This window comes from Podarcis liolepis (genome assembly GCF_965112155.1).
Source record: "Podarcis liolepis genome assembly, chromosome: Z".
In the NCBI taxonomy this organism is placed as follows: domain Eukaryota; kingdom Metazoa; phylum Chordata; class Lepidosauria; order Squamata; family Lacertidae; genus Podarcis; species Podarcis liolepis.
In genome coordinates, this window is record NC_139570.1 from 144,169 (window position 1) to 170,093 (window position 25,925).

General features: G+C 47.6%; 2 protein-coding genes across 10 annotated transcripts in view; one reads left to right on the forward strand and one right to left on the reverse strand.

Moving 5' to 3' along the window:
- Nucleotides 1-370: 370 nt before the first annotated feature.
- On the forward strand, nucleotides 371-4,133 carry LOC310698858 (protein bunched, class 2/F/G isoform-like). The gene is made up of 3 exons (XM_083486629.1): nucleotides 371-1,047; nucleotides 3,056-3,101; nucleotides 3,222-4,133. The coding sequence occupies exons 1-3, from the start codon at nucleotides 845-847 to the stop codon at nucleotides 3,549-3,551; spliced, it is 579 nt and encodes a 192-aa protein (XP_083342755.1). The 5' UTR covers nucleotides 371-844; the 3' UTR covers nucleotides 3,552-4,133.
- LOC310698773 (H(+)/Cl(-) exchange transporter 5-like) overlaps nucleotides 3,993-25,925 on the reverse strand; it is a 31,719-nt gene continuing 9,786 nt past the window's right edge. For 6 of the 9 annotated variants that reach the window (XM_083486388.1, XM_083486386.1, XM_083486390.1 and 3 more), the window contains 9 exons: nucleotides 15,560-15,682; nucleotides 13,859-14,065; nucleotides 11,372-11,452; nucleotides 10,619-10,848; nucleotides 9,400-9,709; nucleotides 8,937-9,123; nucleotides 7,034-7,438; nucleotides 6,628-6,844; nucleotides 5,834-6,177 (listed from right to left, as the gene is read on the reverse strand). In XM_083486388.1, the coding sequence (XP_083342514.1) occupies nucleotides 6,087-6,177; nucleotides 6,628-6,844; nucleotides 7,034-7,438; nucleotides 8,937-9,123; nucleotides 9,400-9,709; nucleotides 10,619-10,848; nucleotides 11,372-11,452; nucleotides 13,859-14,065; nucleotides 15,560-15,682 (1,851 nt within the window). In that variant the 3' untranslated portion in view covers nucleotides 5,834-6,086. Of the gene's footprint in view, nucleotides 5,235-5,833; nucleotides 6,178-6,627; nucleotides 6,845-7,033; nucleotides 7,439-8,936; nucleotides 9,124-9,399; nucleotides 9,710-10,618; nucleotides 10,849-11,371; nucleotides 11,453-13,858; nucleotides 14,066-15,559; nucleotides 15,683-25,925 lie in introns of those variants that run through there. The other 3 variants (XM_083486387.1, XM_083486391.1, XM_083486392.1) reach the window with 2 other exon arrangements.

Consider the following 25,925-nt stretch of genomic DNA (forward strand, 5'->3'; position numbering starts at 1 on the left):
GATGATGAAGATGATGTTGATGTTAATACTACTACTACTACTACTAATAATAATAATAACTGATAATAATAAACTCTCCCATTTTACCCTCTCCTTCCTTGGAGATTTGCGAGGAGAGCTTCGAGGGTCTGTCTTTATTTATTTATTTATTTATTTATTTATTTATTTATTTATTTATTTACGACCCGCCTATCTGGGGTATCTCGAACTCTACTTCGAGGACTTCAGGGCGACCTCCCCGGCGCACCCAACCCTGCCGAGAGGCCACCACGACCACCAAGTCCTGCCTGCCTTGCCTCTGGGTGGCGCGCGCGGCGGTGGCGCTGGTGGCTCCCCCGGGTCCTCCCCTTGGGCCGCCCTCTCCCAGCGAGCAGGGGGCAGCGCCACCGTCTAGAGATCTGGCTGGATGCCACGGAGGGACAGCTGTTGGGCAGCTCGGGCGAAGGCTTGGTGGTTGGGGTGTGTGCCAAGGAGGAGGTAGCTCCCGAATCACGAAGACAGCGGGTTGGCTGGTTGGAGGGGCGTGGGAAGCGGGCACACCTCGGAGATCTCGGCAGAGTTGGCCGCGCCCAGGAGATAGCTGGGTTCTTCTGGCTCAGAGGAGACCTCTCCTGTTCAGGAGCAGCTGCTGGACTGCTTGGACAAGTGGAAGAGCTTGGTGGTGGACATCTCGGCAGGGTTGGTGGTGGCCAGGTCTTCAGGAACCCTGCGAGATATACTGGTTGGCTCCTTGCGGCCCGGCGCGCTCACCTGGGAGCAGCGGGACCAGTTCTCCTGGACCACTGCTATCTCCACTGGTGGTTCCTCACCAGTTCCCCACCTCTCCTGAGTCCTGCCCAGCGCCATGTCGACCTCCTCCGAGGAGGAGTGGAGCCTGGACCCCTTGGCCAGCCCCGAGGACAGCCCGCGGCGGGGCTACCAGCGCGGCCCCAGGGGCAACCTCACCATGACCACCACCAACCAAGCCTTGGTGCAGCTGGTCTGCCAGAAAAACCTCCACCAGCCCGCCGACACGACCCTCCTCTCCATCCTGCTGTTCTTCCGCAGGTGGGTGCTGTTAGGGAGGGGGGGCGTTAGGTTCCACCCCAGACCAGGGCCACCTGTCCTCCTGGGTGCTGGAGCTGAAAGACGTGGCTTGGGGTTGGATGACCACCACTGATGGCTCTGCGTCCTTCTAGGTTCTGCGTCCTCGGCCGTTGCTGGGCGGGCGCTTCCCCAGAACAACAGGAAACATGCGAGCCGACACGTGTCGTGTAAGCGTGTCTGGGCGTGTCTTGCCGCACGTGTCTCCGCACGTCGGGGGCCCAGAAGCAGCTGGAAGATCCCCCGACGAATGGGAATGTAGATTCAGAGGGTCCCGGGGGTCATCTAGTCCAACCCCAAGCAAAGCATCATGAAATCATAGAACAGTCGGGTTCGAGGGAGGCGGGGAACCCAGCCAGATAGGCGGGTTGTTGTTGTTATTATTGTTGTTGTTGTTGTTATTCAGTCATGATTCCAGAAATGAATTCGCCAGGTGATGCCTGCAAGGCTGAGTCTTTGCATAAAACCGGGGAAGAAATCATAGGGTTGCAGCGTCGGAAGCGGGTTAGACTGGATGACCCTGGGTGTCCCTCCTAGAAAAGACATCAAAATAAAAATACATAATAAAATACATAAAAATAAAAATGCACAATTGCATGGCAGGGGGTTGGGCTAGATGACCCTGGGTGCCCCTTCCAGCTTCATGCTGCAATGTTGACATTCCTGAGATTCCCGCCCCGGGTTCGTGTCCTGGCGTGCCGGCCAGCAGGGAACTGGGAGTCCTGCCAGGACCAGTATCCGCCCAGCAGCTGGAACTGGGTGCCTGCCAAGCCGGGAGAAATACAAATAGAAATAGAAATTTGGATCAGGAGAGGCTGAGAAGAGAACGGCGTGTTCCTCTTCCCAGGAAAGAAGGAGGCGGCGGCGGGTTCGAGGTCCGTGCTCCAGCATTATCTGATGTTCTGGTGCATTGGGTGGGTGTGTGAGAGGTGGATTTGGTTTTTCTATACTGAGATGCCTGCTTTTGGGGGGTTAGTCGGGATAACCCTGGGTGTCCCTTTTGTATGGAGATTCCTGCATTGCAGGAGTTTGGGGTAGATGCCCCTGGGTGTCCCCTCTATTGCCTAAGAAAATACATTAAAATAATTATATATAATAAAATACATAATAGTAAAATAAAACATCTAAAAATAAAAAATACGTAAGAATATGTAAAAATATGTAAATATAAAAATACATTAAAAATTATATAATAAAAATGCATAAAAATAAAAACATGACAAAATACATAAAAATAGAAAGGCATTAAAAATACATAAAAAATAAAAATACATAATACAATACATCGTAAGAAAATAATGAAATACATATTTAAATGAAATACATAAAAATAAAAATGTACAATTGCATTGCCGGGGGGTTGGGCTAGATGACCCTGGATGTCCCTTCTCTTGGGGGATTCCTCTTTTCTTGGGGTTGGGCTGGGAGAGGGTGCTAGAAGGGAGGTTTTTGGCGTGGTCTGAGCCACAACATATTTTGCTCCCTCCTTATGTAATCTTGACATGCCCACGAGGTTTTGGCATCTCTCGAACCCTCTTCCTGTTTTTCTAGTCCTGCGTCTGCTGGCAGCCAAGCCCGATCTCTTGCCAGGGAGTGAGAAACAGGCATGTAGCGATCCAGGAATGATGGACAAAGGAAGGGGACCCTCAGGGTCATCTAGCCGAACCCCATGCAACGAGGGACCCTCTGGAATGCAGGAATCCCCCAAGAGAAGGGATACCCGGGTCATCTAGCCCAATCCACTGCAATGCAGATACGAGGTTGGCAGTTGGGGCCATGTGGGCGGAGCTTGTGCTTGGGTGGGCGTGGCCTCCCCAGGTTAGAACATCGGGTTAGAGCCCCAGTTAGTGGCCATTTTTTCCAGCTCTCAAAATTCCCCCTCGATCCAGGTGGGAGACAGGTGCGCCTTGGAAAAGGAGCCGATCTGGGTCTCACTCCACTTTCCCTTCTTCTTTCCCCCCTCTTGCTGCAGCGATCCGGATTCGAGAGCCATCGGCGACAAGATCGAGCAGGCCCTGGTGAGTGTCGCCTTGAGGGGGCCGGCGCCTGCCCGCCCCGCCCCCATCCCTGCCGCCCGCCCCGCCCCCATTCCGGTTGAGATTCCTGTCCTCTACTCAACCCCAATCTCTCCCTGGCAGGACCTGGTGAAGACCCATCTGGTGTACGCCGTGCGAGAGGAGGTGGACCTCCTGAAGGACCAGATCCAGGAGCTTCTGGAGAAGAACGGGCGTCTGCAGCGGGAGAACCACCTGCTCAAGAACTTGGCCAGCCCAGAACAGCTCCAGAACCTCGAGTCCCGTCAGCCCCTGCAGGTCCGGCCACCCTGTCCTGAGGACCCAAGAGCCCGGAAGATGAAGGTCCACCAAGACCTTGAGATCCTTCTCCCAGGTCCTTCTAGAAAACCAAACTCCCATCTTAGATCTGGTTCCTCCTCCCTCAATGCCGAACCTGGCATTCCTCCCACTTGAAATAAACTTGGGGAGATTCAGGTGAAGTTGGTGGTCCAAGAAGACCTCAAGAACCTCCTCCCAGGTCCTGCTACTAACTTGGTGGCCCATCATGACCTTAAGATCCCACCCCCAACCGATTAACTCCAACTTGGGGACTCCTTCCCCCCTCTCTCTGTCTGCTAGAGATCAGGCTGGACTCAAACTCAGGACCGTCCTGGGACGAGAGGACCTAGTGTGGGGCGTCATGATGAAGACCTGGGTTTCTCCATTGACGTCTTCTGGGGAGGGAGATATCGGCTAGCTGGATCAGGGGAACGCTCTGGATGTAATTTATATTGTAATTTATCAAAGCTTCTCTCTTTGAAATTGGAAGTTTGACGTTTACATGGGTAGAGTTTCTATAATCTATCTATCTAGTGTTCTTGCTAAAAGTTAATAAATAATAATAGGGTTTTTGGGGGGTGGGGAAAGAGGGCTGATTGTTTTTCTTCCATTAATGATTTTTGCATATTCTGCATTTGGATATTCTGCGTTTTGCGTATTGTTATTTTTATACCTGCAGGGATCGGGTGGCCTAGCAATAAATGGAAAGGGAATCTTCTTCTGTATCCTGCTTTGTTGGGTGAGGGCAAACCAAAGCATGTGCAGAGGGCAGCCAATCAGGAAGCCATCCTTAGCTCCTTCCTTTTTCTGGAGGAGCCCCCATGGGATGGCTCTGGGCAATGGCACTGCACGCAGCCAAAGGTGCCTTTGCCACTGCCAGGAGAGTGCCGGTTCAAAGGGGTCTATTTTGGGATCATAGAATTGGCAGGGTGTAATTAACAAATTTAAGAATGAATCATAATGAGGTGAATATAATCTTCATAAAAATTCATAATGATTTTAACATAATCGTTGCAAAATTTAATAACAAATCATAATGATGTGAATATAATCATAAGATTGAATAAAAACAAGAATTTTAATATAATTGTTGCAAAATTTAATAATAACAAGGTGAATATAATCTTCGCAAAGTTTAATAAAAATAATAAATTTACTACAATCGTTGAGAAATTTAATAATAAATAATATGTGAATATAATCCTCATAAAATTTACCAAAGTAATAATGTGAATATCATCATTGCAAAATTTAATAATAAATAGTAATAATTTTAATAGACTATCATAGAACCGTTGTAAAATTTAATGATAAATAATAATAATGTGAATATACTTTAAAATAGTCATCATAAGATTTAATGATAAATAATAAGTTTTAATATACTATGATATAATAATCACAATCATTTTACTGTAATTAAATATGTACAAATACATAATCATAAACAAGCAGCATGGGTTAAACCACAGAGCCTAGGGCTTGCGGATCAGAAGGTCGGTGGTTCGAATCCCCGCGACAGGGTGAGCTCCCATTGCTCGGTCCCTGCTCCTGCCAACCTAGCAGTTCAAAAGCACATCAAAGTGCAAGTAGATAAATAGGTACTGCTCAGGCGGGAAGGTAAACGGCGTTTCCGTGCGCTGCTCTGGTTCGCCAGAAGTGGCTTAGTCATGCTGGCCACATGACCCGGAAGCTGTCTGCGGACAAACGCTGGCTCCCTCGGCCCATAGAGTGAGATGAGCGCCGCAACCACAGAGTCATCTGCAACTGGACTTAACGGTCCGGGGTCCCTTTACCTTTAAACAAGCAGCAGCAGACCTGAGTAGAGGGGCACAGGGAGAGATGTAATAAATAATAAGGGTATAAATAATAAAATCATTATTATTGTTATGGTTATTATTATTATTACCTACTCCTATTGAACTCCTGCCCCTCCATGAGACCAAACTCCATGAGGCCAAACTGCCATATTGGAAAAGGGAAGGCACCCTTTGGGCAGCAGGCAAAGGAAGTGAGGGCAGAAGCTAAGGCTTTCAAGAGCTGAAGGCACACCCGCCATCTTTGACAAGGGAACTGGGGCCATTTTTGAAGCTGAAGCAAAGGCGCCATTATGATTAGCAGCAAGAGGTGAGGGAATTTTCAGAAGTGGGCAGAGGCACTGTCGCCATTTTGGAACAGGGCGGTTCCTAAGTGGGCAGAGGAGGCATGGGCGCCATTTTGGAAAAGGACAAAGGCACCATATGAGCGGGAATTGCCACGTGAAGTGGGCAGAGGCGGCACAGGTGCCATTTTGGAAGAGGGCAAAGGTGCCATAATATGAGCAGAGAGTGGGCAGAGGAAGCTTGGGCGCCATTTTGGAAAAGGGCAAAGGCACCATATTATGAATATGGATGAAAAGAGAAAGCGGTCAAGATCTATTTCCAGTTTATTTCCTTTATTCCTTCCCAGAATCTCGCTTCCAAAATCTAAATTCAATTAGGTCTCTTCTTCTTCAAGTGAAAGCAAAATCTCTGCCAAATTTCCATAGTGCAATTTTGTAGAAAAAGAAAGAAAGAAAGAAAACATGATTATCATTTGATTGATCTGGATTTTCCGTAAGAAAAACAAGAGGAATCTTGGCTAGAGGTTCATGTGGGAGATGGCATTTGCACCTGGCTCCCGAATCCGCTCTCAATTGAAAAGGATGGAATCTGGATCCTGATTAGCCAGTTGTGCGATGTGTTTCAAAACATCCTTTTTGGTGATGATTCCAAGGAGTTTCCTAGAAAAGAAAAGAACAGTTAATTTGGAAGAGAATGGTGGTGTAATTCTCAAACTCAAGTCTTCACCGAGGTCCCTATTCTGGGGTCAGGGTGGGCGAAAACTAATTTTAATAAACTCGATTTAAATCCAATCCACCCTGGTCTGAAAAACCTTCCTCTGCTTGTCCATATCGCACCCAGCACCCACGTGTCTAGCACCCGGCACCCCTCACACCCAGCATTCACATGTCCCACACCTAGCACCTCTCACACTCAGCACCCGCATCTTTTGCACCCAGCACCCGTGTGTCTCGCATCCCTCACATCCAGCACCGATGTATCTCGAACCCAGCACCCCTCACACCCGACACCTGCATGTGTCACACCCATCATCTCTCACACCCGGCACCTGTCTTGCACCTGACACCTCTCGTACCCACTGCACACCCGTCTTGCACCTGGTGCCTCACCCATTGTGCGTCACCAGGCACTGTCGGAGGCCCAGCTTCCGGAAGATGTCTACCACGATTTCCATGGGTGTGTGGTCAGTGACGGTGAAGGGGCTGAGGTCGAGGATGGGGCGGAGATTCAGGATGGGTGGCGAGTTCGGGGGCAGCGGGGGCGAGTGGTCGGAGAAGGAGACCATTGAGGAGGTCACGATCCCCTCTTGGGTCTGGCGGGCGTTTTCTGAAGGTGGGGGAAAGAGAGAGGATTGGTCCGGGTGCAAAACTCAGCCAACTGAAAATCCCCCCTTTTATGGAAACGCCTTGCTGGCATTTCAATCGATCCCAATGGGGATTCGAACCTGGACCTTGACCAGAAACTGAGAGGAAGAGGATAATGCCAGCGAGGCTTAACTTTTCTCGAACCCCTCACCAATGGAGATGAGCAGGTCCCTCCGTAGCACGAAGCCCACCAGGCGCTGTGACTCCCGGGAGAGCACCACTGGGTACCCGCTGTAGCCGGTGGAACCCAGCACCCCCTCTACGTCTCCCAGGGTCATGGCGTCCTGCGAAAGGGCAGTCAGCGGCGGGTCGGCGGGTCGGCGGGGGCGCATGGCGTCGGCGGCCAGGGTCTTGTGTGTGAATTCCTCCTTGGCCTCGAGGAAGGGGTAGCCGTTGAGGCGGATGTGGGAGTCGTAGATGCCCTGGCGCCCGGCTGCCGCGTCGGCCACCCACTTGCTGGTCACGGTAGCAGCCATGAGGGGGACAATGTACTCCAGGCCGCCGGTCAGCTCAAACATGATGACCACCAGGGAGACGGTCATGCGGGTGACGCCGCCTGGATGGGGGGAGATGAACCGGCAATTATTTAAAATCAATATTATTATGAAACCAAATTTTTAAAATTAAAATTAAAAATGAAATCAAAATTTTAAAATTTGACTTCTGTTTTAAATTGGACTTTTAAAACATTTATATTAGATTCTTAAATATTTAAATTGGATTTCTTTTTGGGTTTTGTGGGTTTAAATGGTTTTTTAAAATTTAAATTGGGTTTTTTAACATTTAAATTGGATTTTTTTGCTCAATTTAAATGGGATTTTGTTGATTTACTGTATTTTTTGCACCATAACACTCACTTTTTTCCTCCTAGAAAGTAAGGGGAAATGTCTGTGCGTGTTATGGAGGGAATGCCTACGGGTGGCGGGGGGGATCTGCTGCAGTCGTGAGCAGAGGATCCATGGTTCCCCTTCCTTCCCTCCTCCGTGGCTCGTTTTGAAACAGCAAAGCGTGAGAAGAGCCGCTGAGTGGGGTGGAGAGAGGGACAGAGAGCCTGCTTCTTTAAAGGAGCAAAGCGGGCTCCTGTCCGGTTGGTTCCTTTAAAGCAAGCAGGCTCTCTGTCCCCCTCGCCTCCCCACTCAGCTCGCTAAATAGCAGCAAAGTTTTTCAGCTCGCTAGGCTGGGGATGAGTGGGGAGGAGGGAGAAAAGCAGAGCCTGCTTGCTTTAAAGGAGCAAAGCGGGAGAGGAGAGGAGCCTTCTCCCCTTATACCCCTCTTCTTCATTATTAGCAGCATCCTTCTCCACCCACCCCACGCGTGCTCCTTGTCCCTTGAGTGCTTTTCCTTCCCTCCCCACTTAAAATGTGGTTACAAAGCACGGATCCACATGGATCCTCAGGATTTTTGCATTGGGCTACTTCAAACTCAATGTCAGATCACATGTCTGTGGCCACAGCATGAACCACAAAAATCATACATCCACTGTTTCGTTTAGAATATATTTTTTTCTTGTTTTCCTCCTCTAAAAACTACGTGCATGTTATGGTTGGGTGCGTGTTATAGAGCGAAAAATACAGGTAAGTTGGATTTTTTTTATTTAAATGGGATTTTTTAAAATTTAAATGGGTTTTTAAAAAAAATTGATGGGATTTTTTTGATATAAATCAGCCTTTTGATTCAAATCTGATATTTCTAATTAAGTCTGGATTTTTCAATTTAAATCAGATTTTTTCAATTTTGGTTTTTCTATTCAAATCAGTTTTTTTATTTAACACAATTTTTAAAATTTAGATCAGATTTTTAAAAATTTAAATCGGTTAAGTTTTTGATTTAAATCTGATTTAACCTCTAGCTGCTTGCCAAAAGAAAGATTGTGCCAACAAGACTGAATCTTTCTGTAAGAAAGGATTTAAATCAAGCCTGACTGATTCAAATCACGACTGAAATGATTTTTTTTTTAACTAAAAAAAGACAGAAAATTTACAATTCCAAAAAGGAAACCTTCCTTGTCAAAATGAAGAGGATGCCAGCAAGGCATAACTCCAGCCGCCACTCACCCAAGCAGGCGGCCGCACCCACCATGGCATAGAGGCCCGGGGTGATGCAGTCGGCGCCCGGTTGGCACCAGCCTTCGAAGAGCACCCAGTCGGGGTGGTGGAGGGCAAGCTGCTCCATGCCAACGCCCAGCAGGCGCCCCACGATGGCGCCCACCGCCATGCTGGGGATGAAGAGCCCCGAGGGCACCTAAGGGAGAAAGCAGGAGGGGTCAGTGGCCTGGGAAATGTAGTGCCCAGCTGTACCCACCACCAGCCCACCACCAGAATCGGGGTTTGGGGGAAGGCAATGTTCATGGCACCCCCCAGGCATGTGCAGCAGTACGTTTGCCCTTCACGGCATCAGCGCAATATTAGCACAATCAGCACAATATCAACACAATCAGCGCACAACCAGTGAAATATGAGCACAATCAACGCAATCCCAGTGCAATCTCGGCACCACACCTGCCCGGCCGGCTCTCACCTTCATCCCGAAGGTGAAGACAGTGATGACGCCCTTGAGGGCCAGTGCCAGTGCCAGCTGCCACATGGCGCTTTGCACCCTGGGGCCAGCTAGGCGGTCGGGCCCCCCACCCTCCCCGGGGGTGCCATTGCGGACGTAGTCACAGAGCTGCGAGGAGTCGAGGCGCCCGCAGTCATTGAAAAGCTCTGAAATGAGTTCGCTGGTGCTCATGCGCGTGTACTGGTTAGGGAAGGCCAGGACGGCTGTGGCCGCCGTCACCACCAGGACCTCAGCCACTGGATAGCGGCCTAGCCGGGTGGTCTTACGCCGCCTGCAGGGGAAAAATCCAGGAAAAGTAAATTAATTTTCCGGAATTTTAAATGGAATTTTCAATTAAATTTCCCAGAAATATACATTGCATGTTCACTCAAGAAGAGACATGCAATGGCATGTAGAAGAAATATGACATTATTATTATTAAAATTTATATTATCATAGAATCATAGAGTTGGAATAGACCACAAGGGCCATCGAGTCCAACCCCCTGCCAAGCAGGAAACACCATCAGAGCACTCCTGACATATGGTTGTCAAGCCTCTGCTTAAAGACCTCCAAAGTAGGAGACTCCACCACACTCCTTGGCAGCAAATTCCACTGTCGAACAGCTCTTACTGTCAGGAAGTTCTTCCTAATGTTTAGGTGGAATCTTCTTTCTTGTAGTTTGGATCCATTGCTCCGTGTACGCTTGTCTGGAGCAGCAGAAAACAACCTTTCTCCCTCCTCTATGTGACATCCTTTTATATATTTGAACATGGCTATCATATCACCCCTTAACCTCCTCTTCTCCAGGCTAAACATGCCCAGCTCCCTTAGCCGTTCCTCATAAGGCATCGTTTCCAGGCCTTTGACCATTTTGGTTGCCCTCCTCTGGACACGTTCCAGTTTGTCAGTGTCCTTCTTGAATTGTGGTGCCCAGAACTGGACACAGTACTCCAGGTGAGGTCTGACCAGAGCAGAATACAGTGGCACTATTACTTCCCTTGATCTAGATGCTATACTCCTATTGATGCAGCCCAGAATTGCATTGACTTTTTTAGCTGCCGCGTCACACTGTTGGCTCATGTCAAGTTTATCTCAGGGCGCAATCTGAATGCGTGTGCATGTTCACTCGAGACGAGACATGCAATGGCACACAGAAAAAGTGGCATTATTGTTTTTAATTCTGGGGTTTCCCACGCACCTGCACCAGGCGATGTTGGCGCTGATGAAGGCAGCCCCCCAGAGCCCGCCGAAGACGCCCAGCAGGACAAAGGGCGCGAGTTCGAGGAGGTGCCAGGGGGCGTGGAACTCAACATAGAAGAGGACCAGGCGGCTGTTGCCAAAGGGATTGATGGAGCGCAAGGTGAAGGCGGCCACCAGAGCAGCGAAGAAGGAGCGCCAGAGCGTCTTCAGGGGGAAGTAGTAGCTGACCTGGGATCGTAGAGTCGTATAAATGAGAATAGTAGGTAATTATAATTTAATTTGTCCTTGGTTCTTGTAAACAATGATTATTTTATATTATTATTAATATATTAATATATAATATCGTCATGCCATTGAATAATGAATCCATCATAATTTTAACATAATCATATATAAAATAATATAATTATCATACCATTTGATAGAAAAGAATAATGCGAATATTATCATTATACAATTTAATAATGTATAATAATAATAGGAATATAATCATCGTAAAATATAATAATAAATATTATGATAATGATGTCAATATAATTATCAAAACATTTAATAATGAAGAATAATAATGTTAATATAATCATCATACAATTTGAAGAAGAAGAAGAAAAAGTTGTTGGAAGCTGCTCAGGGTTGCAGTCAGATGGGCATAGAAAATTTTAGTAACATTTTTAGATTAAATGAATTTTTCCATAAATTTAAATCAGGTTTTACCGTAACAACCTGATTGATTGATTGATTGATTGATTACCTCTTCCAGGCTGAAAAGGACACCTCCTATGGGAGCTCCGAACGCCACGGAGACCCCAGCAGCTGCAGCGGCTGACAGGACCTAAATCAGGAAAGTTGAGAAGGTTAAAAGAGGCCAATGTTCAAAGATATAAAAATGGATCAAAAATTGGTCTTTTGGATTGTATTATAATTAGGAATGGGACGCGGGTGGCGCTGTGGGTAAAACCTCAGCGCCTAGGACTTGCCGATCGCATGGTTCGCGGTTCGAATCCCCGCGGCGGGGTGAGCTCCCGTCGTTCGGTCCCAGCTCCTGCCCACCTAGCAGTTCGAAAGCACTCTTAAGTGCAAGTAGATAAATAGGTACCACTTTATAGCGGGAAGGCAAACGGCGTTTCTGTGTGCTGCTCTGGTGCCGGTTCGCTGGCGCAGCTTCGTCACGCTGGCCACATGACCCGGAAGTGTCTGCGGACAGCGCTGGCTCCCGGCCTCAAGAGTGAGATGAGCGCACAACCCTAGAGTCTGTCAAGACTGGCCCGTATGGGCAGGGGTACCTTTACCTTTACCTATAATTAGGAATATTTTTCATGGGGTTATTATTTGACGGTTAAAATGGAAAATTTAATACATTTTTATTTTTTTTAAGAAAGGGCACATTTTCTTTCCAGGTATATAAGATTGTTTTGCGTATTGACGAGCAGGAATTGATCAGGTTGGATAATAGGGATGCACTGGGCGGATTTGATTGGAATCCAATTGACTGAAATCAATCTGTCAGACTGGATTCAAGTCCTTTCTTTACGGAAATGTTTCTTTATGGAATATAAACAACCAGGGGAAGCCTTTTGAATCATAATTTTTCAGACTTTTTAAATATTTAAATCATGATTGAAATCATCATTAAATCACTAGTCTGCCTTGCTGGCATCACCACTGAATCAGATCAGTGTATATCATATCATTGTTTTATTGCTATGGGCGATGGCTGACGCAAATAGATTCATTCATTCACTTAATGGATCCAAATGGTTTCCAGAGAGTGGTAGGGGATGTTTTATCCCATGTTGATGGCCTTTCAGCTGATTCCCTGGTGGCCCGCTGGAATGTGGCGTTAACCAGGGCTATCAACTGTTTGGCTCCGAAGCACCCTCTCCGATTGCATGGAGCCCAGACAGCCCCATGGTTTTCCACGGATCTGAGGGCAATGAAACAATCGCTGAGATGGCTAGAGTGCCGGCGGCAGATAATTCATTCTGAATCTGACAGGACACGTGTTAGAGCTCAGTGTTAAGCCTACCAAGTGGCGATAGCGACGGCAAAGAGGACTTTTTTCACCGCCTCTATTGCATCAGCAGAAAACAGCAGCAGGATACTCAGGTGGTTCACAATTTCATTGAACCACCTTTGCCACCGGGGCCTGGGAAAGACCCCAAGATCTCCTGCAACAATTTTGCAAAGTTTTTTGTGGATAAAGTTGTTCAGATTCGGGAAGAAGTAGACTCCACCGTGGAAGCAGGGCCGGGGCGGGAGAGTGCTAAAGTCCTGTCTAGTCAAGTTGCGTGGGATCAGTTCCAATCTGTTACCTCCAAGGATGTGGACAGGCTGCTTGGATGAGTGAAACCTGTCTCCTTGATCCTTGCCCATCCTGGCTTATAAAAGCTAGCCAGGAAGGGCTGGGAGACGGGCTTTGCAGGGTGGTGAATGCTTCTCTCTGTGAGGGAGCCTTCCCAGACCCGCTGAAAGAGGCGGTTATCAAACTGCTTCTTAAAAAACCATCTTTAGATGCGGCCAATATGGCCAACTATCGCCCAGTCTCAAATCTTCCATTCTTGGGCAAGGTGATTGAGCTGAACAACTCCAGGCACGCCTTGAAGAAGCGGACCATTTGGATCCCTTCCAGTCGGAATTTTGACTTCAATCCATTAGCCGCCATCCATCCTCCAACCGCCTCCAGGCACTCACACAGGACCTTCACCGCCTTCACTGGTTCTGATTTGAAAGAGAGGTAGAGCTGGGTGTCATCTGCATATTGATGGACACCCAGTTCAAACCCCCTGATGATCTCTCCCAGCGGCTTCATATAGATGTTAAAAAGCATGGGGGAGAGGACGGAACCCAGAGGCACCCCACAAGTGAGGGCCCAGGGGTCTGAACACTCATCCCCCACCACCACTTTCTGAACATGGCCCAGGAGGAAGGAGCGAAACCACTGTATGACAGTGCCCCCAGCTCCCAGCCCCTCTAGACGGTCCAGAAGGATGTTATGGTTGATGGTGTCAAAGGCCGCTGAGAGATCCAGCAGAACTAGGAAACAGCTCTCACCTTTGTCCCTAGCCCGCCGGAGATCATCAACCAGTGCAACCAAGGCAGTTTCAGTCCCATGATGAGACCTGAATCCCGATTGGATTCAGGAATCCAATCCACTATTTACACAAAGGTTCAGCCCTGCTGGCATCCTGTGAATATTGACAACCAGAGGATTTCTGCACGTGCCCCAGGGGTCCCTCACCTCTCTCCGCTTGGCTTCGTTCTTCCGGTACTTGGTGAAGAGGTGGCAGAGGATGTTCCCACAGCAGCAGGCCACGTGGACTAGGGGCCCCTCCTTGCCCAGGCTCAGCCCCGAGGCCACGGCCAGGACCAGAGTGACTGTCTTGACCAGCAGAGTCCACTTCCCTAGGTAGCCGCGGATGATGAAGCCACTCAGGATGGTCTTGATCTGGAAAAGGGAGAGGGAGAAATGTCAGTTTGGGGATTTGCACTCGGGGCCTGGAGGAAGGGAGGGGCATTGGCGGCATGGCCAGAGGGATGGGGTGCAAAGAATAAAAGGATTACTGTTTATATTTTTAGGATGATGATTCTTTATGTTATTTATATTTTTTTTATTCATCCTTTTTGTTAAGTTGTGGGCGAACATATCAGACGACACAGTGATTCTTCCAAAGCAGCTCTTTATTTGTAAGCTGTAACTGAACTGAACTGAGGAGCTCAGTCAGCCTGCTTATATAGAGCTCCAGAACAATGTAACTGTTGCCATTTTTTAAAACTATCCAATCACTGAATGTCACTTTCAATCCTTCATTTGCATAACTATCTACAGTATCCCCCTGCTGGCCCAGGGTGAGAACTTCAGTACATAACACTTTTTTATAATTTATCTTTTTAATTATAATTTATACTTATTATTTTTTATTTATCATTTTATTATCATTTGCACTCTCTCATTTTTTATCATCATTTCAATTCTTTCATTATTTTTTATTTATCATTTTATTATAATTTATCATTATTTTTATTTATCATGTTATCATTTATGCCAGGCATAGGCAAACTCCGGCCCTCCAGATGTTTGGGACTGCAATTCCCATCATCACCAAACGTTTGTCTAGAATGTCCCTTCAGAAAAATCCAGAATGTGTTTTCATAGGTGAAGAAGTTCTTGCAAAGTCTCCAACATTACCATAATGGGTCAGCTGCCAAATACTAAATATCAAAGTATGAACTGAATAAAACATCCAAACAGAAGACATTGATGATGGGAATTGCAGTCCCAAACATCTGGAGGGCCAGAGTTTGCCTATGCCTGATTTATGCTCTATCATTATTTTCTAATTTATTATGGTTTGTAATTATAAAGAATATAAGTATAAATAAAAATTAATATTGATTATTATTCATTTTATTTATATTAATATTTATCTTCTTTATCGAGGTTGTTATTACTTATTTTATTTATATAATAACTTGTACTATGCATAATTTTTTATATCTTATCGTATCATTATTGAAAGTCATGTTGCTTATAATAATAATAATAATAATTACTAATTATTATTATGAACCCCAGCCACATTTCTAGTTGAAAAGATCCCGGTGATTTAAATCCCCAATCAGATTTTGAGAGCAGGAGGGAAGGGAATCCCCGCAGCTAGAAATCTTGGGATCCATATTTCTTGTATATTTCAAGTATAATAGTATTATTCATTTTATTTATATTAATATTCATAATAAATTGTACTTATTTAATTTATATAATTATTTATACTATGCATTATGAGCTATTATTTATTAAATTCATACTGTTGATAGTCATGTTATTTACAACAATTATTCAGATTTTGGGAGCACGAGGGGATGAAATCCCTGCAGCCAGAAATCTAGCATGTGGAAAGTCGCACCAAAATTGACTTGATAATTGATTAGCTGGCCTTACCTCGGGGATCCCCGACCCACAGGCGTAGGGTGCAAAACCGCGAACGAGAAGCACGGCCAGCAGTGAGAAGAGCAGCGCCCAGGCGGCATAGATGAAGTAGTTGAGGCTGTAGGCAAGGGCGCCCTAAAATTGGGGGGATAAAAATAAACGATTTTCTTTAAAAATAAAAATAAAATCAGATGCCAGCAAGGTTGAACCTTTCATTAAAGAGATAATCTCAATCAAGTCTGACTGATGGTGGATTTCAATCGATTGGATTGGAATAAATTTAAATATTTATAATTAATATTTATAATATTATAAAATGAAAAATATATAATATAATAATAAAATATGTAATATAAAATAAATATAGACTAAAATCAAATAAAATATTATATAGTAAACAAAACATAATATAATAAAATAAAATACATATTATCATATAAATAAATAAAATAAAACAAAACAAAATAAAATCCACCCTGCTCTGAAAACGATACAGTCTGTATTAAGAGGATGACAGCAAGGCTGAATCTTCCTATAAAGAAAGGATGGAAATCCAGTCTGGCGGACAAGGGATTTCCATTGAGATTAAAATCACGATAGAAATTGCAACTGAAATAGGATTTAAATCTTTAAAACGTGAATGGTGTTATGTACTGAAGTTCTCCCCCTGGCCACCAGGAGTATTGTGTATATAGTTTTCACTCTGGTCCACGTCAGTTAATTTAGGCGGGAAACCCTGGGCTGTTGTTGCTACAGTGTTGACAGCCGTCTCCTATAAAAGCAGGCCGGCTGAGCTGTTTGCAGTTCAGTTCAGTTCCAGCTTACTATAAAGAACCACTTGGAGAAATCTCTGTCGTCTGCTATGTCCACCCACTACTTAATACTGGCAATGAAGGTAGGATCGGATGGACACAGATTCGTCCAGATTCGGACGCTCACTGAGTGGAATCACTGAGCTGAATCACTGAACAGAACCCAATTCATAGCTGACTGTTCTGGCTAGAGCACTATGTCTCATCCGTCATCGGAACCATGGCTTCACTCGTGCCTCTACTGCTCGGTTCACCTGCTTCCTCCAAGCAAAGGAGCTGACAAAGGGTCAGAGGAGCATAAGTGGGGCCTATTTACCTGCAGCTTTACCTCCAGCAATTGCATGTTGATTGCCCTCTTAAAAGACAAAGTCCAGCAACTGGAGGAACGTGTAGCTACGCGCCAAAGAATTAGAGAGCTGGAGCTCTTCTTGGAAGCAACAGAGCACACCGTCTCCACCAAGGAGGAGACAGGGGACTCCCCTGAGTAGGAGGCTAGTTCACCAACACAGGAGCCAGATATATGGAGAAACGTGACTCAAAGAAGTAGGAGGCCCAGGGTTCGCTCTGATTGTTTAGAAATACACAATCGTTTTGAGGTTCTCTCCCCTAGCATGGAAGACAAAGAGCAGACTCCATTTGAGGATCTCTCCCTCATTACAGTCGATCAGGTATATGAAGACGAGCAGCAAAGTCAGTCCTCAGGGAATGTGCAGGCGACCTTGGAACGGACAGCTCACGGAAGAACCCCGACCAAACCTAAGAGGAGGCGTGTAGTGGTGATAGGGGATTCCCTGCTGAGGGGAACAGAAGCAGTGATCTGTGGGCCTGACAAGATGTCTCGGGAAGTGTGCTGTCTCCCCGGGGCTAAGATCCAAGATGTAACTGAACGACTGCAAGGAATCATAAAACCCACTGACAAATACCCCTTCCTCTTGGTTCATGTGGGAACCAATGACTCTGCAAGCAATAGCCTCCAGAAGATCAAAAGAGACTACGAGGCTCTGGCCAGGAAATTGAAGCAATTAAATGCACAAATTGTCATCTCATCTGTCCTCCCAGTTGAACGACGTGGCCCAGGGTGAGAGGGAAAAATAGTGGAAGTGAACAGCTGGCTTCGCAAATGGTGTAAATAGGAACGGTTTGGATTCTTAGATCACGGACTGCAGTTTCTTGAAGATGAACTTCTGGCAAGCGATGGGCTGCACCTCACAATGGTTGGGAGAAATGTTTTTGCCAAAAATCTCAGAAACCTCATCAGGAGGGCTTTAAACTGACTAATGTGGGGGAGGGAGACAGTGCTCCTGAAGGTAGGAGTCTATCAATTGATGAAGATGATCATCCAAATGTCATAGACCAAATGGAGCAAACAGCACGCAGACCTAGTGGTGGGAGGAAAAAATCCTTAAATAAGAGACACGGGGGAATGATTAATGGACTTCAATGTCTGTACACTAATGCGCAAAGCATGGGAAATAAACAAGATGAGCTTGAGCTCTTGGTACAGCAAACTAAATATGACATAATAGGCATCACTGAAACCTGGTGGGATAAGTCCCACGATTGGAATGTAATAATGGAGGGATACAATCTATTTCAGAGAAACAGACCAGACAAGAAAGGAGGAGGAGTGGCGTTATATGCCAGGGATGTGTATACCTGTGAAGAGATCCAAGATTTAGAACCTCAAAGCCAAAGTGAGAGCATTTGGGTCAAAATTAAGGGAGAGAAGAATAACAGTGACCTCATTGTGGGAGTTTACTATAGATCCCCAAGCCAAACGGAGGACATAGATGATGCCTTCCTAGAACAGATGGCCAAGCATGCAAAAGGAAGGGAGATAGTAGTAATGGGGGACTTCAATTACCCGGATATTTGTTGGATGTCAAACTCAGCCAAGAGCATAAGGTCAAACAGATTCCTCACTGGCCTTGCAGACAACTTCATTGTCCAGAAAGTGGGAGAAGCAACAAAAGGAACAGCCATTTTAGATCTGGTGCTAACCAATGTTGATGACCTGGTTAGTGGGGTAGAAGTGGAAGGATCATTAGGCGCGAGTGATCACGCTCTTCTGAAGTTTACTATACAGCGGAAAGGAGCAGCCAAGCATACTAGGACTCAATTTCTTGACTTTAAGAAAGCCGACTTCATAAAACTTAGGGAAGTGCTGGGTGAGATCCCATGGACAGTAATACTAAAAGGAAAGGGAGTTCATGATGGCTGGGAGTTTGTTAAGAGGGAGATAGTAAAAGCACAACGTCAGGCAATACCAATGAGACGGAAACATGGAAGGTGCCTAAAGAAGCCAGGGTGGCTATCTAAAGAACTTTTAACTGAGTTAAGATTAAAAAAGGATGTGTACAAAAAATGGAAAAGGGGGGAACCACCAAAGAGGAATTCAAACAAATAGCCAGCACGTGTAGACACAAAGTCAGAAAAGCTAAAGCACAGAATGAACTCAGGCTTGCTAGAGAGGTTAAAAGCAACAAAAAAGGCTTTTATGGCTATGTTCGTAGCAAAAGGAAGAACAAAGAAACAGTGAGGTCACTCGAGAAGATGGTGAAATGCAAACAGGGGACACAGAAAGGGCTGAACTCCTCAATGCCTTATTTGCCTCAGTCTTCTTCGATAAAGAAAACAATGCCCGACCTGAAGAATTTGGAGCAAATGATTCAGCAAAGGAAACACAGCCCAGAATAACTAAGGAGATAGTACAAGAATACTTGGCTAGTTTAGATGTATTCAAGTCTCCAGGGCCAGACGAACTGCATCCAAGAGTATTAAAAGAACTGGCAGATGTGATCTCAGAACCACTGGCAGTCATCTTTGAGAATTCCTGGAGAACAGGCGAAGTCCCGGCAGACTGGAGGAGGGCAAATGTTGCCCCTATTTTCAAAAAGGGGAAAAGAGAGGACCCAAATAATTATCGCCCAGTCAGTCTGACATCAATACCAGGGAAGATTCTGGAGCAGATCATTAAGCAAACAGTCTGTGAGCACCTAGAAAGGAATGCTGTGATCACCAATAGTCAGCATGGATTTCTGAAAAATAAGTCATGTCAGACTAATCTGATCTCGTTTTTTGACAGAATTACAAGCCTGGTAGATGAAGGGAACACAGTGGATGTAGCCTACCTTGATTTCAGCAAGGCATTTGGCAAGGTGCCCCATGATATTCTTGTAAAGAAGCTGGTAAAATGCGGTCTTGACTATGCTACCACTCAGTGGATTTGTAACCGGCTGACTGACCGAACCCAAAGGGTGCTCATCAATGGTTCCTCTTCATCCTGGAGAAGAGTGACTAGTGGGGTGCTACAGGGTTCTGTCTTGGGCCCGGTCTTATTCAACATCTTTATCAACTACTTGGATGATGGACTCAAGGGCATCCTGATCAAATTTGCAGATGACACCAAACTGGGAGGGGTGGCTAACACCCCAGAGGACAGGATCACACTTCAAAATGACCTTGACAGATTAGAGAACTGGGCCAAAACAAACAAGATGAATTTTAACAGGGAGAAATGTAAAGTATTGCACTTGGGCAAAAAAAATGAGAGGCACAAATACAAGATGGGGGACACCTGGCTTGAGAGCAGTACATGTGAAAAGGATCTAGGAGTCTTGGTTGACCACATACTTGACATGAGCCAACAGTGTGACGCGGCAGCTAAAAAAGCCAATGCAATTCTGGGCTGCATCAATAGGAGTATAGCATCTAGATCAAGGAAAGTAATAGTGCCACTGTATTCTGCTCTGGTCAGACCTCACCTGGAGTACTGTGTCCAGTTCTGGGCACCACAGTTCAAGAAGGACACTGACAAACTGGAACGTGTCCAGAGGAGGGCAACTAAAATGGTCAAAGGCCTGGAAACGATGCCTTATGAGGAAAGGCTAAGGGAGCTGGGCATGTTTAGCCTGGAGAAGAGGAGGTTAAGGGGTGATATGATAGCCATGTTCAAATATATAAAAGGATGTCACATAGAGGAGGGAGAAAGGTTGTTTTCTGCTGCTCCAGACAAGCGTACACGGAGCAATAGATCCAAACTACAAGAAAGAAGATTCCACCTAAACATTAGGAAGAACTTCCTGACAGTAAGAGCTGTTCGACAGTGGAAATTTGCTGCCAAGGAGTGTGGTGGAGTCTCCTACTTTGGAGGTCTTTAAGCAGAGGCTTGACAACCATATGTCAGGAGTGCTCTGATGGTGTTTCCTGCTTGGCAGGGGGTTGGACTCGATGGCCCTTGTGGTCTCTTCCAACTCTATGATTCTATGATTCTATTCCTCAGCCTTTGTGGGCCCGAGGTGTTTGAGACGGCCCGAGTTTTGGTCTCGCCACTAGCAGTCTAGGCAGCGCCGTGGGACATGCTAAAAGAGAAGCTAAAAAACCACTACGCTCCAAAGCCGCCCAAAATTGCTGTCCACCATGCGTTCTACCACCGGACCAGGCAGAGGGGGAGTCCATCAACAACTATATCGCTGCCCTCCGAAAAGCTGCGCTGCACTGTGAGTTCTGAGACATTGATGATGCTCTGATGGATCAAATTTTCTGCGGTGTTCGGAACAACCATCTGCAACAGTGTCTTCTCGCTAAGCCTGACCTCATACCGCAGAAGAGCATCGAGGAGGCTGCGGCCTCAGAAGCTACTGAACTCTCTGCCCTACAGCCTGCATCCTGCTAAGAAGCCAATCCCAGTGCATCATGAGGAGGCCGACAGTAACAAGGCGTCACCCAGCGAAGTCGATGAAGTGTACCAGACGAAGCGGGAGCGCAAGAAGTTCAAACAATGGTACAAGGACAAATTAGAATGTGCTGGGTGTGGAGGCAATCATTCCCATGTCAAGTGTCAATTCAGAGACGCCATCTGTCAGTGAGGCTCCAGAAGGGGCCACATTGCTATCTCTGCCGATCTGCTCCATCCGACACGCCCCCATCACCGTCTCGCAAGTCCAGGTCTTCACCCTGGTCCGCCAACGGAAGCTGTTTCACCCTCACCAACTGCCACTGCTCGTCCGGATTCATGATTGGCCAAACCAACTCGCCTACGTGTCACCGTGCTCATCGAAGGAGCTCCGTGCGACATGCAGATTGACTGTCTGCCTTGTCTGTCGTATCCTGGAGCACCATCAAAAGACTCGTGCCCAAGTTGTCCAAGAGGCAACTCAACTCACACCGCATACATTTGAGAGACTGCCAGGGAAACAACATTCCCGTGGTAGACGTTGGCCGGTTCCAGGTTGCTTTCAAGAATTTTTCGGGCCTGCTCTGACTGGTGGTGGTCAAAGGCCTAGCCTCCTAGGACTAGACTGGTTTGATGCCCTTGGCCTGAAAGTCACTGGCATCAACTGCATCTCTGACGTGGAGGTTGATGGCCTAATCAAAGACTTTGTTGAGGTTTTCAATGGCACTTTGGGCCAATATACAGGAACGCCCATCACCTTTAGCCTTGATCTGCAAGTCGCCCCCATCAGGCTAAAGCCACGTTGGGGCCCATTTGCTCTCAGAGCTAATGTGGACGAACAACTTGACAAGCTGATCGCCCCAGGCGCTTTGGAGCCGATTGACCACACCAAGTGGGAAACACCCATCCTCACGCCTGTTAAGCCGGATGGGTCGGTGAGAATATGTGCAGACTACACGTGCACGATCAACAAGGCGCTTCAGTCACCAACTGCATTCCCTGGGTGAGGGTAAGGTCTTCGCTAAGCTGGACCTTGCCCAAGCCTATCCACAACTGCCTGTTGACGATGCCATCGCTGAAGCTCAGACGATCGTCACCCACAGAGGGGCATTCCGTTGCCGCCATTTGCAGGTCAGGGTGAGTGTGGCTCCTGGCATCTTCCAAAGCCTCATGGAGCGTCTCCTGCAGGGGCTTCTGGGCGCGGTGCCATATTTTGATGACGTCTTGGTGTCTGCAGACTCAAATCAGCAACTGTTCAAGCACATCCGCACCATGCTGACCAGGTTCTAGGAGGCTGGGCTCAAGGTGAAAAAAGAAAAGTGCCAGATCGCCATTCTACAGGTGAAGTTCCTGGGCTACCTTATCGACACCTCTGGTCTTCACCCAACGGCATCCAAGATCCGGGCCATTCAGCAGGCCCCGATTCCAAAAAGCATGTCAGAGTTGCAGGTGTTCCTGGGGTTTCTGAACTTGTACAACATGTTTCTGCCCCACAAAGCAACACTAACCGACCCTCTACACCGCCTCCTCAGCACAAAGGTACCGTCGTCCTGGGGTCATCGGGAAACGGCGGCTTTCAATACAGTCAAAGCCCTCCTCTCATCGGACAGTGTGCTGGTACAGTACAGTGAAGCCAGGCAGCTGATCCTCGCCTGTGACGCCTCGCCCTTTGGCACTGGCGCTATCCTCAGTCACCAGTTTCCAAATGGTAGGTGTTGTGACGTGGGGTTTGTGATTTCAGCTCTCTTGACATAATATGCTGGAGACAGTTCTCTAGTAACACTTCTTTATTAAAGCAAACAAGACAAGACCTGAGGAGGGGAAAGCTACATTTATAGGGACAGGGGACTAGCTAGAAAGGATACATTTTGGAGGGAACAATATCAGGCAATCACAGTCCTGCCTTTTGGAGGAAACCAATAAGACAGAGGATCCAAATACAGCAGCTTAAATGAACCAATAGTAGCTGTACCCTCTGAAATCAAAAGGCAGTTACTTTACCCTAATGCAATTACAGACAATAATAATACAGATATAAAATCCTTTGACTCAATACACAACAGTAGGGAAGCACCGCTCGCCTACCTCTCCCAGACGCTGTCTCCGGCTGAACAGAATTACAGCCAGCTTGACAAGGAGGCACTGGCACTTGTGGCTGGAGTAAAGAGGTTCCATGAGAACCTTCAACCTCATCACTGACCACAAGCCACTCCTGGGCCTCCTCACTGGTGATTGACCAACTCCACCGGTCCTCTCGCCACACATGCTGTGATGGACTGTCTTTCTGGCAGCTTACAGCTATCGATGGGCCATGCTGAGGCTCTTCAGTCGTTGCCCTTTTCCAGCACTTGTGGAAGACCCAGCTCCTGCTTCATTGCTCCTCCTAATTGAGGACCTCCCAGCAGCTCCAGTATCAGCCGCCAATGTAACCTCCGCATCTGCCCAGGACCACACCATCAACCGTGTACTCAACTGGGTGTGGAGGGGATGGCCGGAAGGGTCTTTTGCACCAGAGTTCCAGCCGTTTGCAACCAAACAGCACGAGCCTTCAGCTCACCGCAGCTGCCTACTATGTGGAGACTGAGTCATGGTTCCCCAAAGACTCTGCCAACGTGTCCTTGAGGCTCTGCACGTTGGCCACCCAGGAATCGTCAAAATGAAGGCGTTGGCTCGGTGTTACGTCTGGTGGCCTAACATGGACGATGACATCACTTCCTGGGTTGCCTCCTGTCAAGCATGCCAAGAGTTGAGACCTGCACTGCCGGCAGCTAAGGGCAACACCTGGGAGATGCCCAAGGCACCCTGGTCGAGGGTGTGCATTGATCTTGCCGGCCCCTTTCACGGCGGGACCTTTATGGTAGTAGTGGACGCCTATTCCAAATAGCTGGAGGTGGCCCTGATGCCCTCCGCCACTACCAAAGCCGTCATCCGGGTGGTGCGGGGCCTGTTTGCAACTCATGGGTGTCCTGATGTCCTCGTCTCAGACAACGAACCTCAGTTCACATCAGGCACCTTTGAAAGGTACCTCTTGGGGCTGGGCATCCGCCATGCCCTAACGGCACCCTTTCACCCGGCAAGCAATGGGCAGGCCGAGAGAATGGTGCGCTCAGCAAAAGAGGCACTGGCGCGCCTGGAACAGAGGGACTAGCACGAGCGGGTCGCTGAATACTTGTTCATGCAGCACATCACTGCTCATGCAGCCACAGGGCGGAACCCGGCTGAACTGCTAATGGTCTGCCACCTCCGGTCTCTCTTTGACAAGTTGCACCCGGTGTGGCCGAGCCCCCGGGCTGTACTAACGTGCCACGGTCCTTTATTCCAGGGGATCAGGTTTTTGCCCAGAACTTTGTGGGGGACATTCCTTGGCATAGCTGTCAAGTGTTCCTTATTTGGAGGGACAGTCCCTTATTACAGCGCCATGTCCCGCTGCTGTCCCTTATTGATGGATGTCCCTTAAATGATGTCCCTTAAATTTCAAAGGAAGAAGGGAAGCACCAACTGTGTTGCTTGGCTGTGTTGCTCACCCAATAAGAAGTCTAAGAACGACTGGGGGTGGAGCTTGTATGCCTTGTGCTGATCAAATCGGCTCCATTGCCTGGGGACTCGCCTTTGCTCAGCGCTTCCCAGCGGAGAGGTGACGGTGGCTTTCCTTGAGGCTTCGTTTGGCTGCTGGCTGGGCTTTCTGCCTTTGGCTCAGAAGCTGAACATACCTTTGCTGAGTGCTCGGATCGGAATCGGATGGACACGTCATCAACGGCCCACTCACCCTTGCCTGCGAAAAGGTCTATCTGGAGCAGGGGCACATGGTGGGGGGGAAGGAAAGGAGAGCTTGTGGGGGGGGGCTTTTGAATTTGTTTCGGAGGCTCCTTTGATTGACTTATGGGGGGAAAGAAAGGAGCTGGTTGACTAAAATGGTGGGTGACTGGCGATCTTGTGGCGAGGGGGGGAGGCTGTGTGTGTGTGGCTAGTTACTGCAAGCTGAGGGGTTTTTTGAATGCTGGACACCATTTTGTTGCACATGCTGCTGCAAACTTTACAGTGCAAAGCCAGGCCGGGGAGCCATCTTAAGTTGAGGCTGCATAGGCCTTGTGGTGCATGTGATTCAGATTCTATTCAGTTGAACCTCTGGTTACAAAGTTGGCTGGACAGTGTTCTTGAAGCTACCAGCATGAGTTTGACCAGACTGCAGGAGGACAGGAAGACTGGAGTGCCTGGAACAGGTGAGGCTGCAGGTCCCTTATTTTGGCTGCTGATCCCTTATTTCAAGGCTGCTGGTCCCTTATTTTCAAATCTGTAAGTCGACAGCTATGTTCCTTGGGTGCCAGCCACGGTAGTGGGAGTCACGAGGCCCCGTTTGTACCAGGTGGCACTCAAGAACGGATGCTTGTGGCACTGGCACATAGACCAGCTAAGGCGCAGGGTTGGGGATTTGGACACTACCGCTGTGCCCCCAACTGTGGCCCCAGCTACGGAGCGGATGCTAATGGAAGGCGAGGCTCCACCTACATCTTCCTTACAAACTGAGGGCGTGGAGCCGAACCAAGCCGTTTCAGTGGGTCTGCCTGGCTCCCCAGAGACTTGGCCTCTGACCGTCCACCGAGTCCGCTTGCAGCGGTTCCTTCGACAGCAGCAGAGCCAGGGAACTTGGGGAACATTTGGGCGCACCACAATCGCAGCCAGAATCGGGTGGCCACCCGGACTCTGGTACTGGCCCTCGGTGGTCCGGCAGGGTTTCCAAGCGACCAGTTTACTTAAAAGACTGTGTTCACTGGACAAACTGCACATGTAAAGCTGTATGGTGAATGGGGTCAATTAATAGGTGATGGTGAGTCTTATGGACAATATAGTTGATAGTGAAACAGTTATGCCTGCGAATTCGTAAAACTGGAAT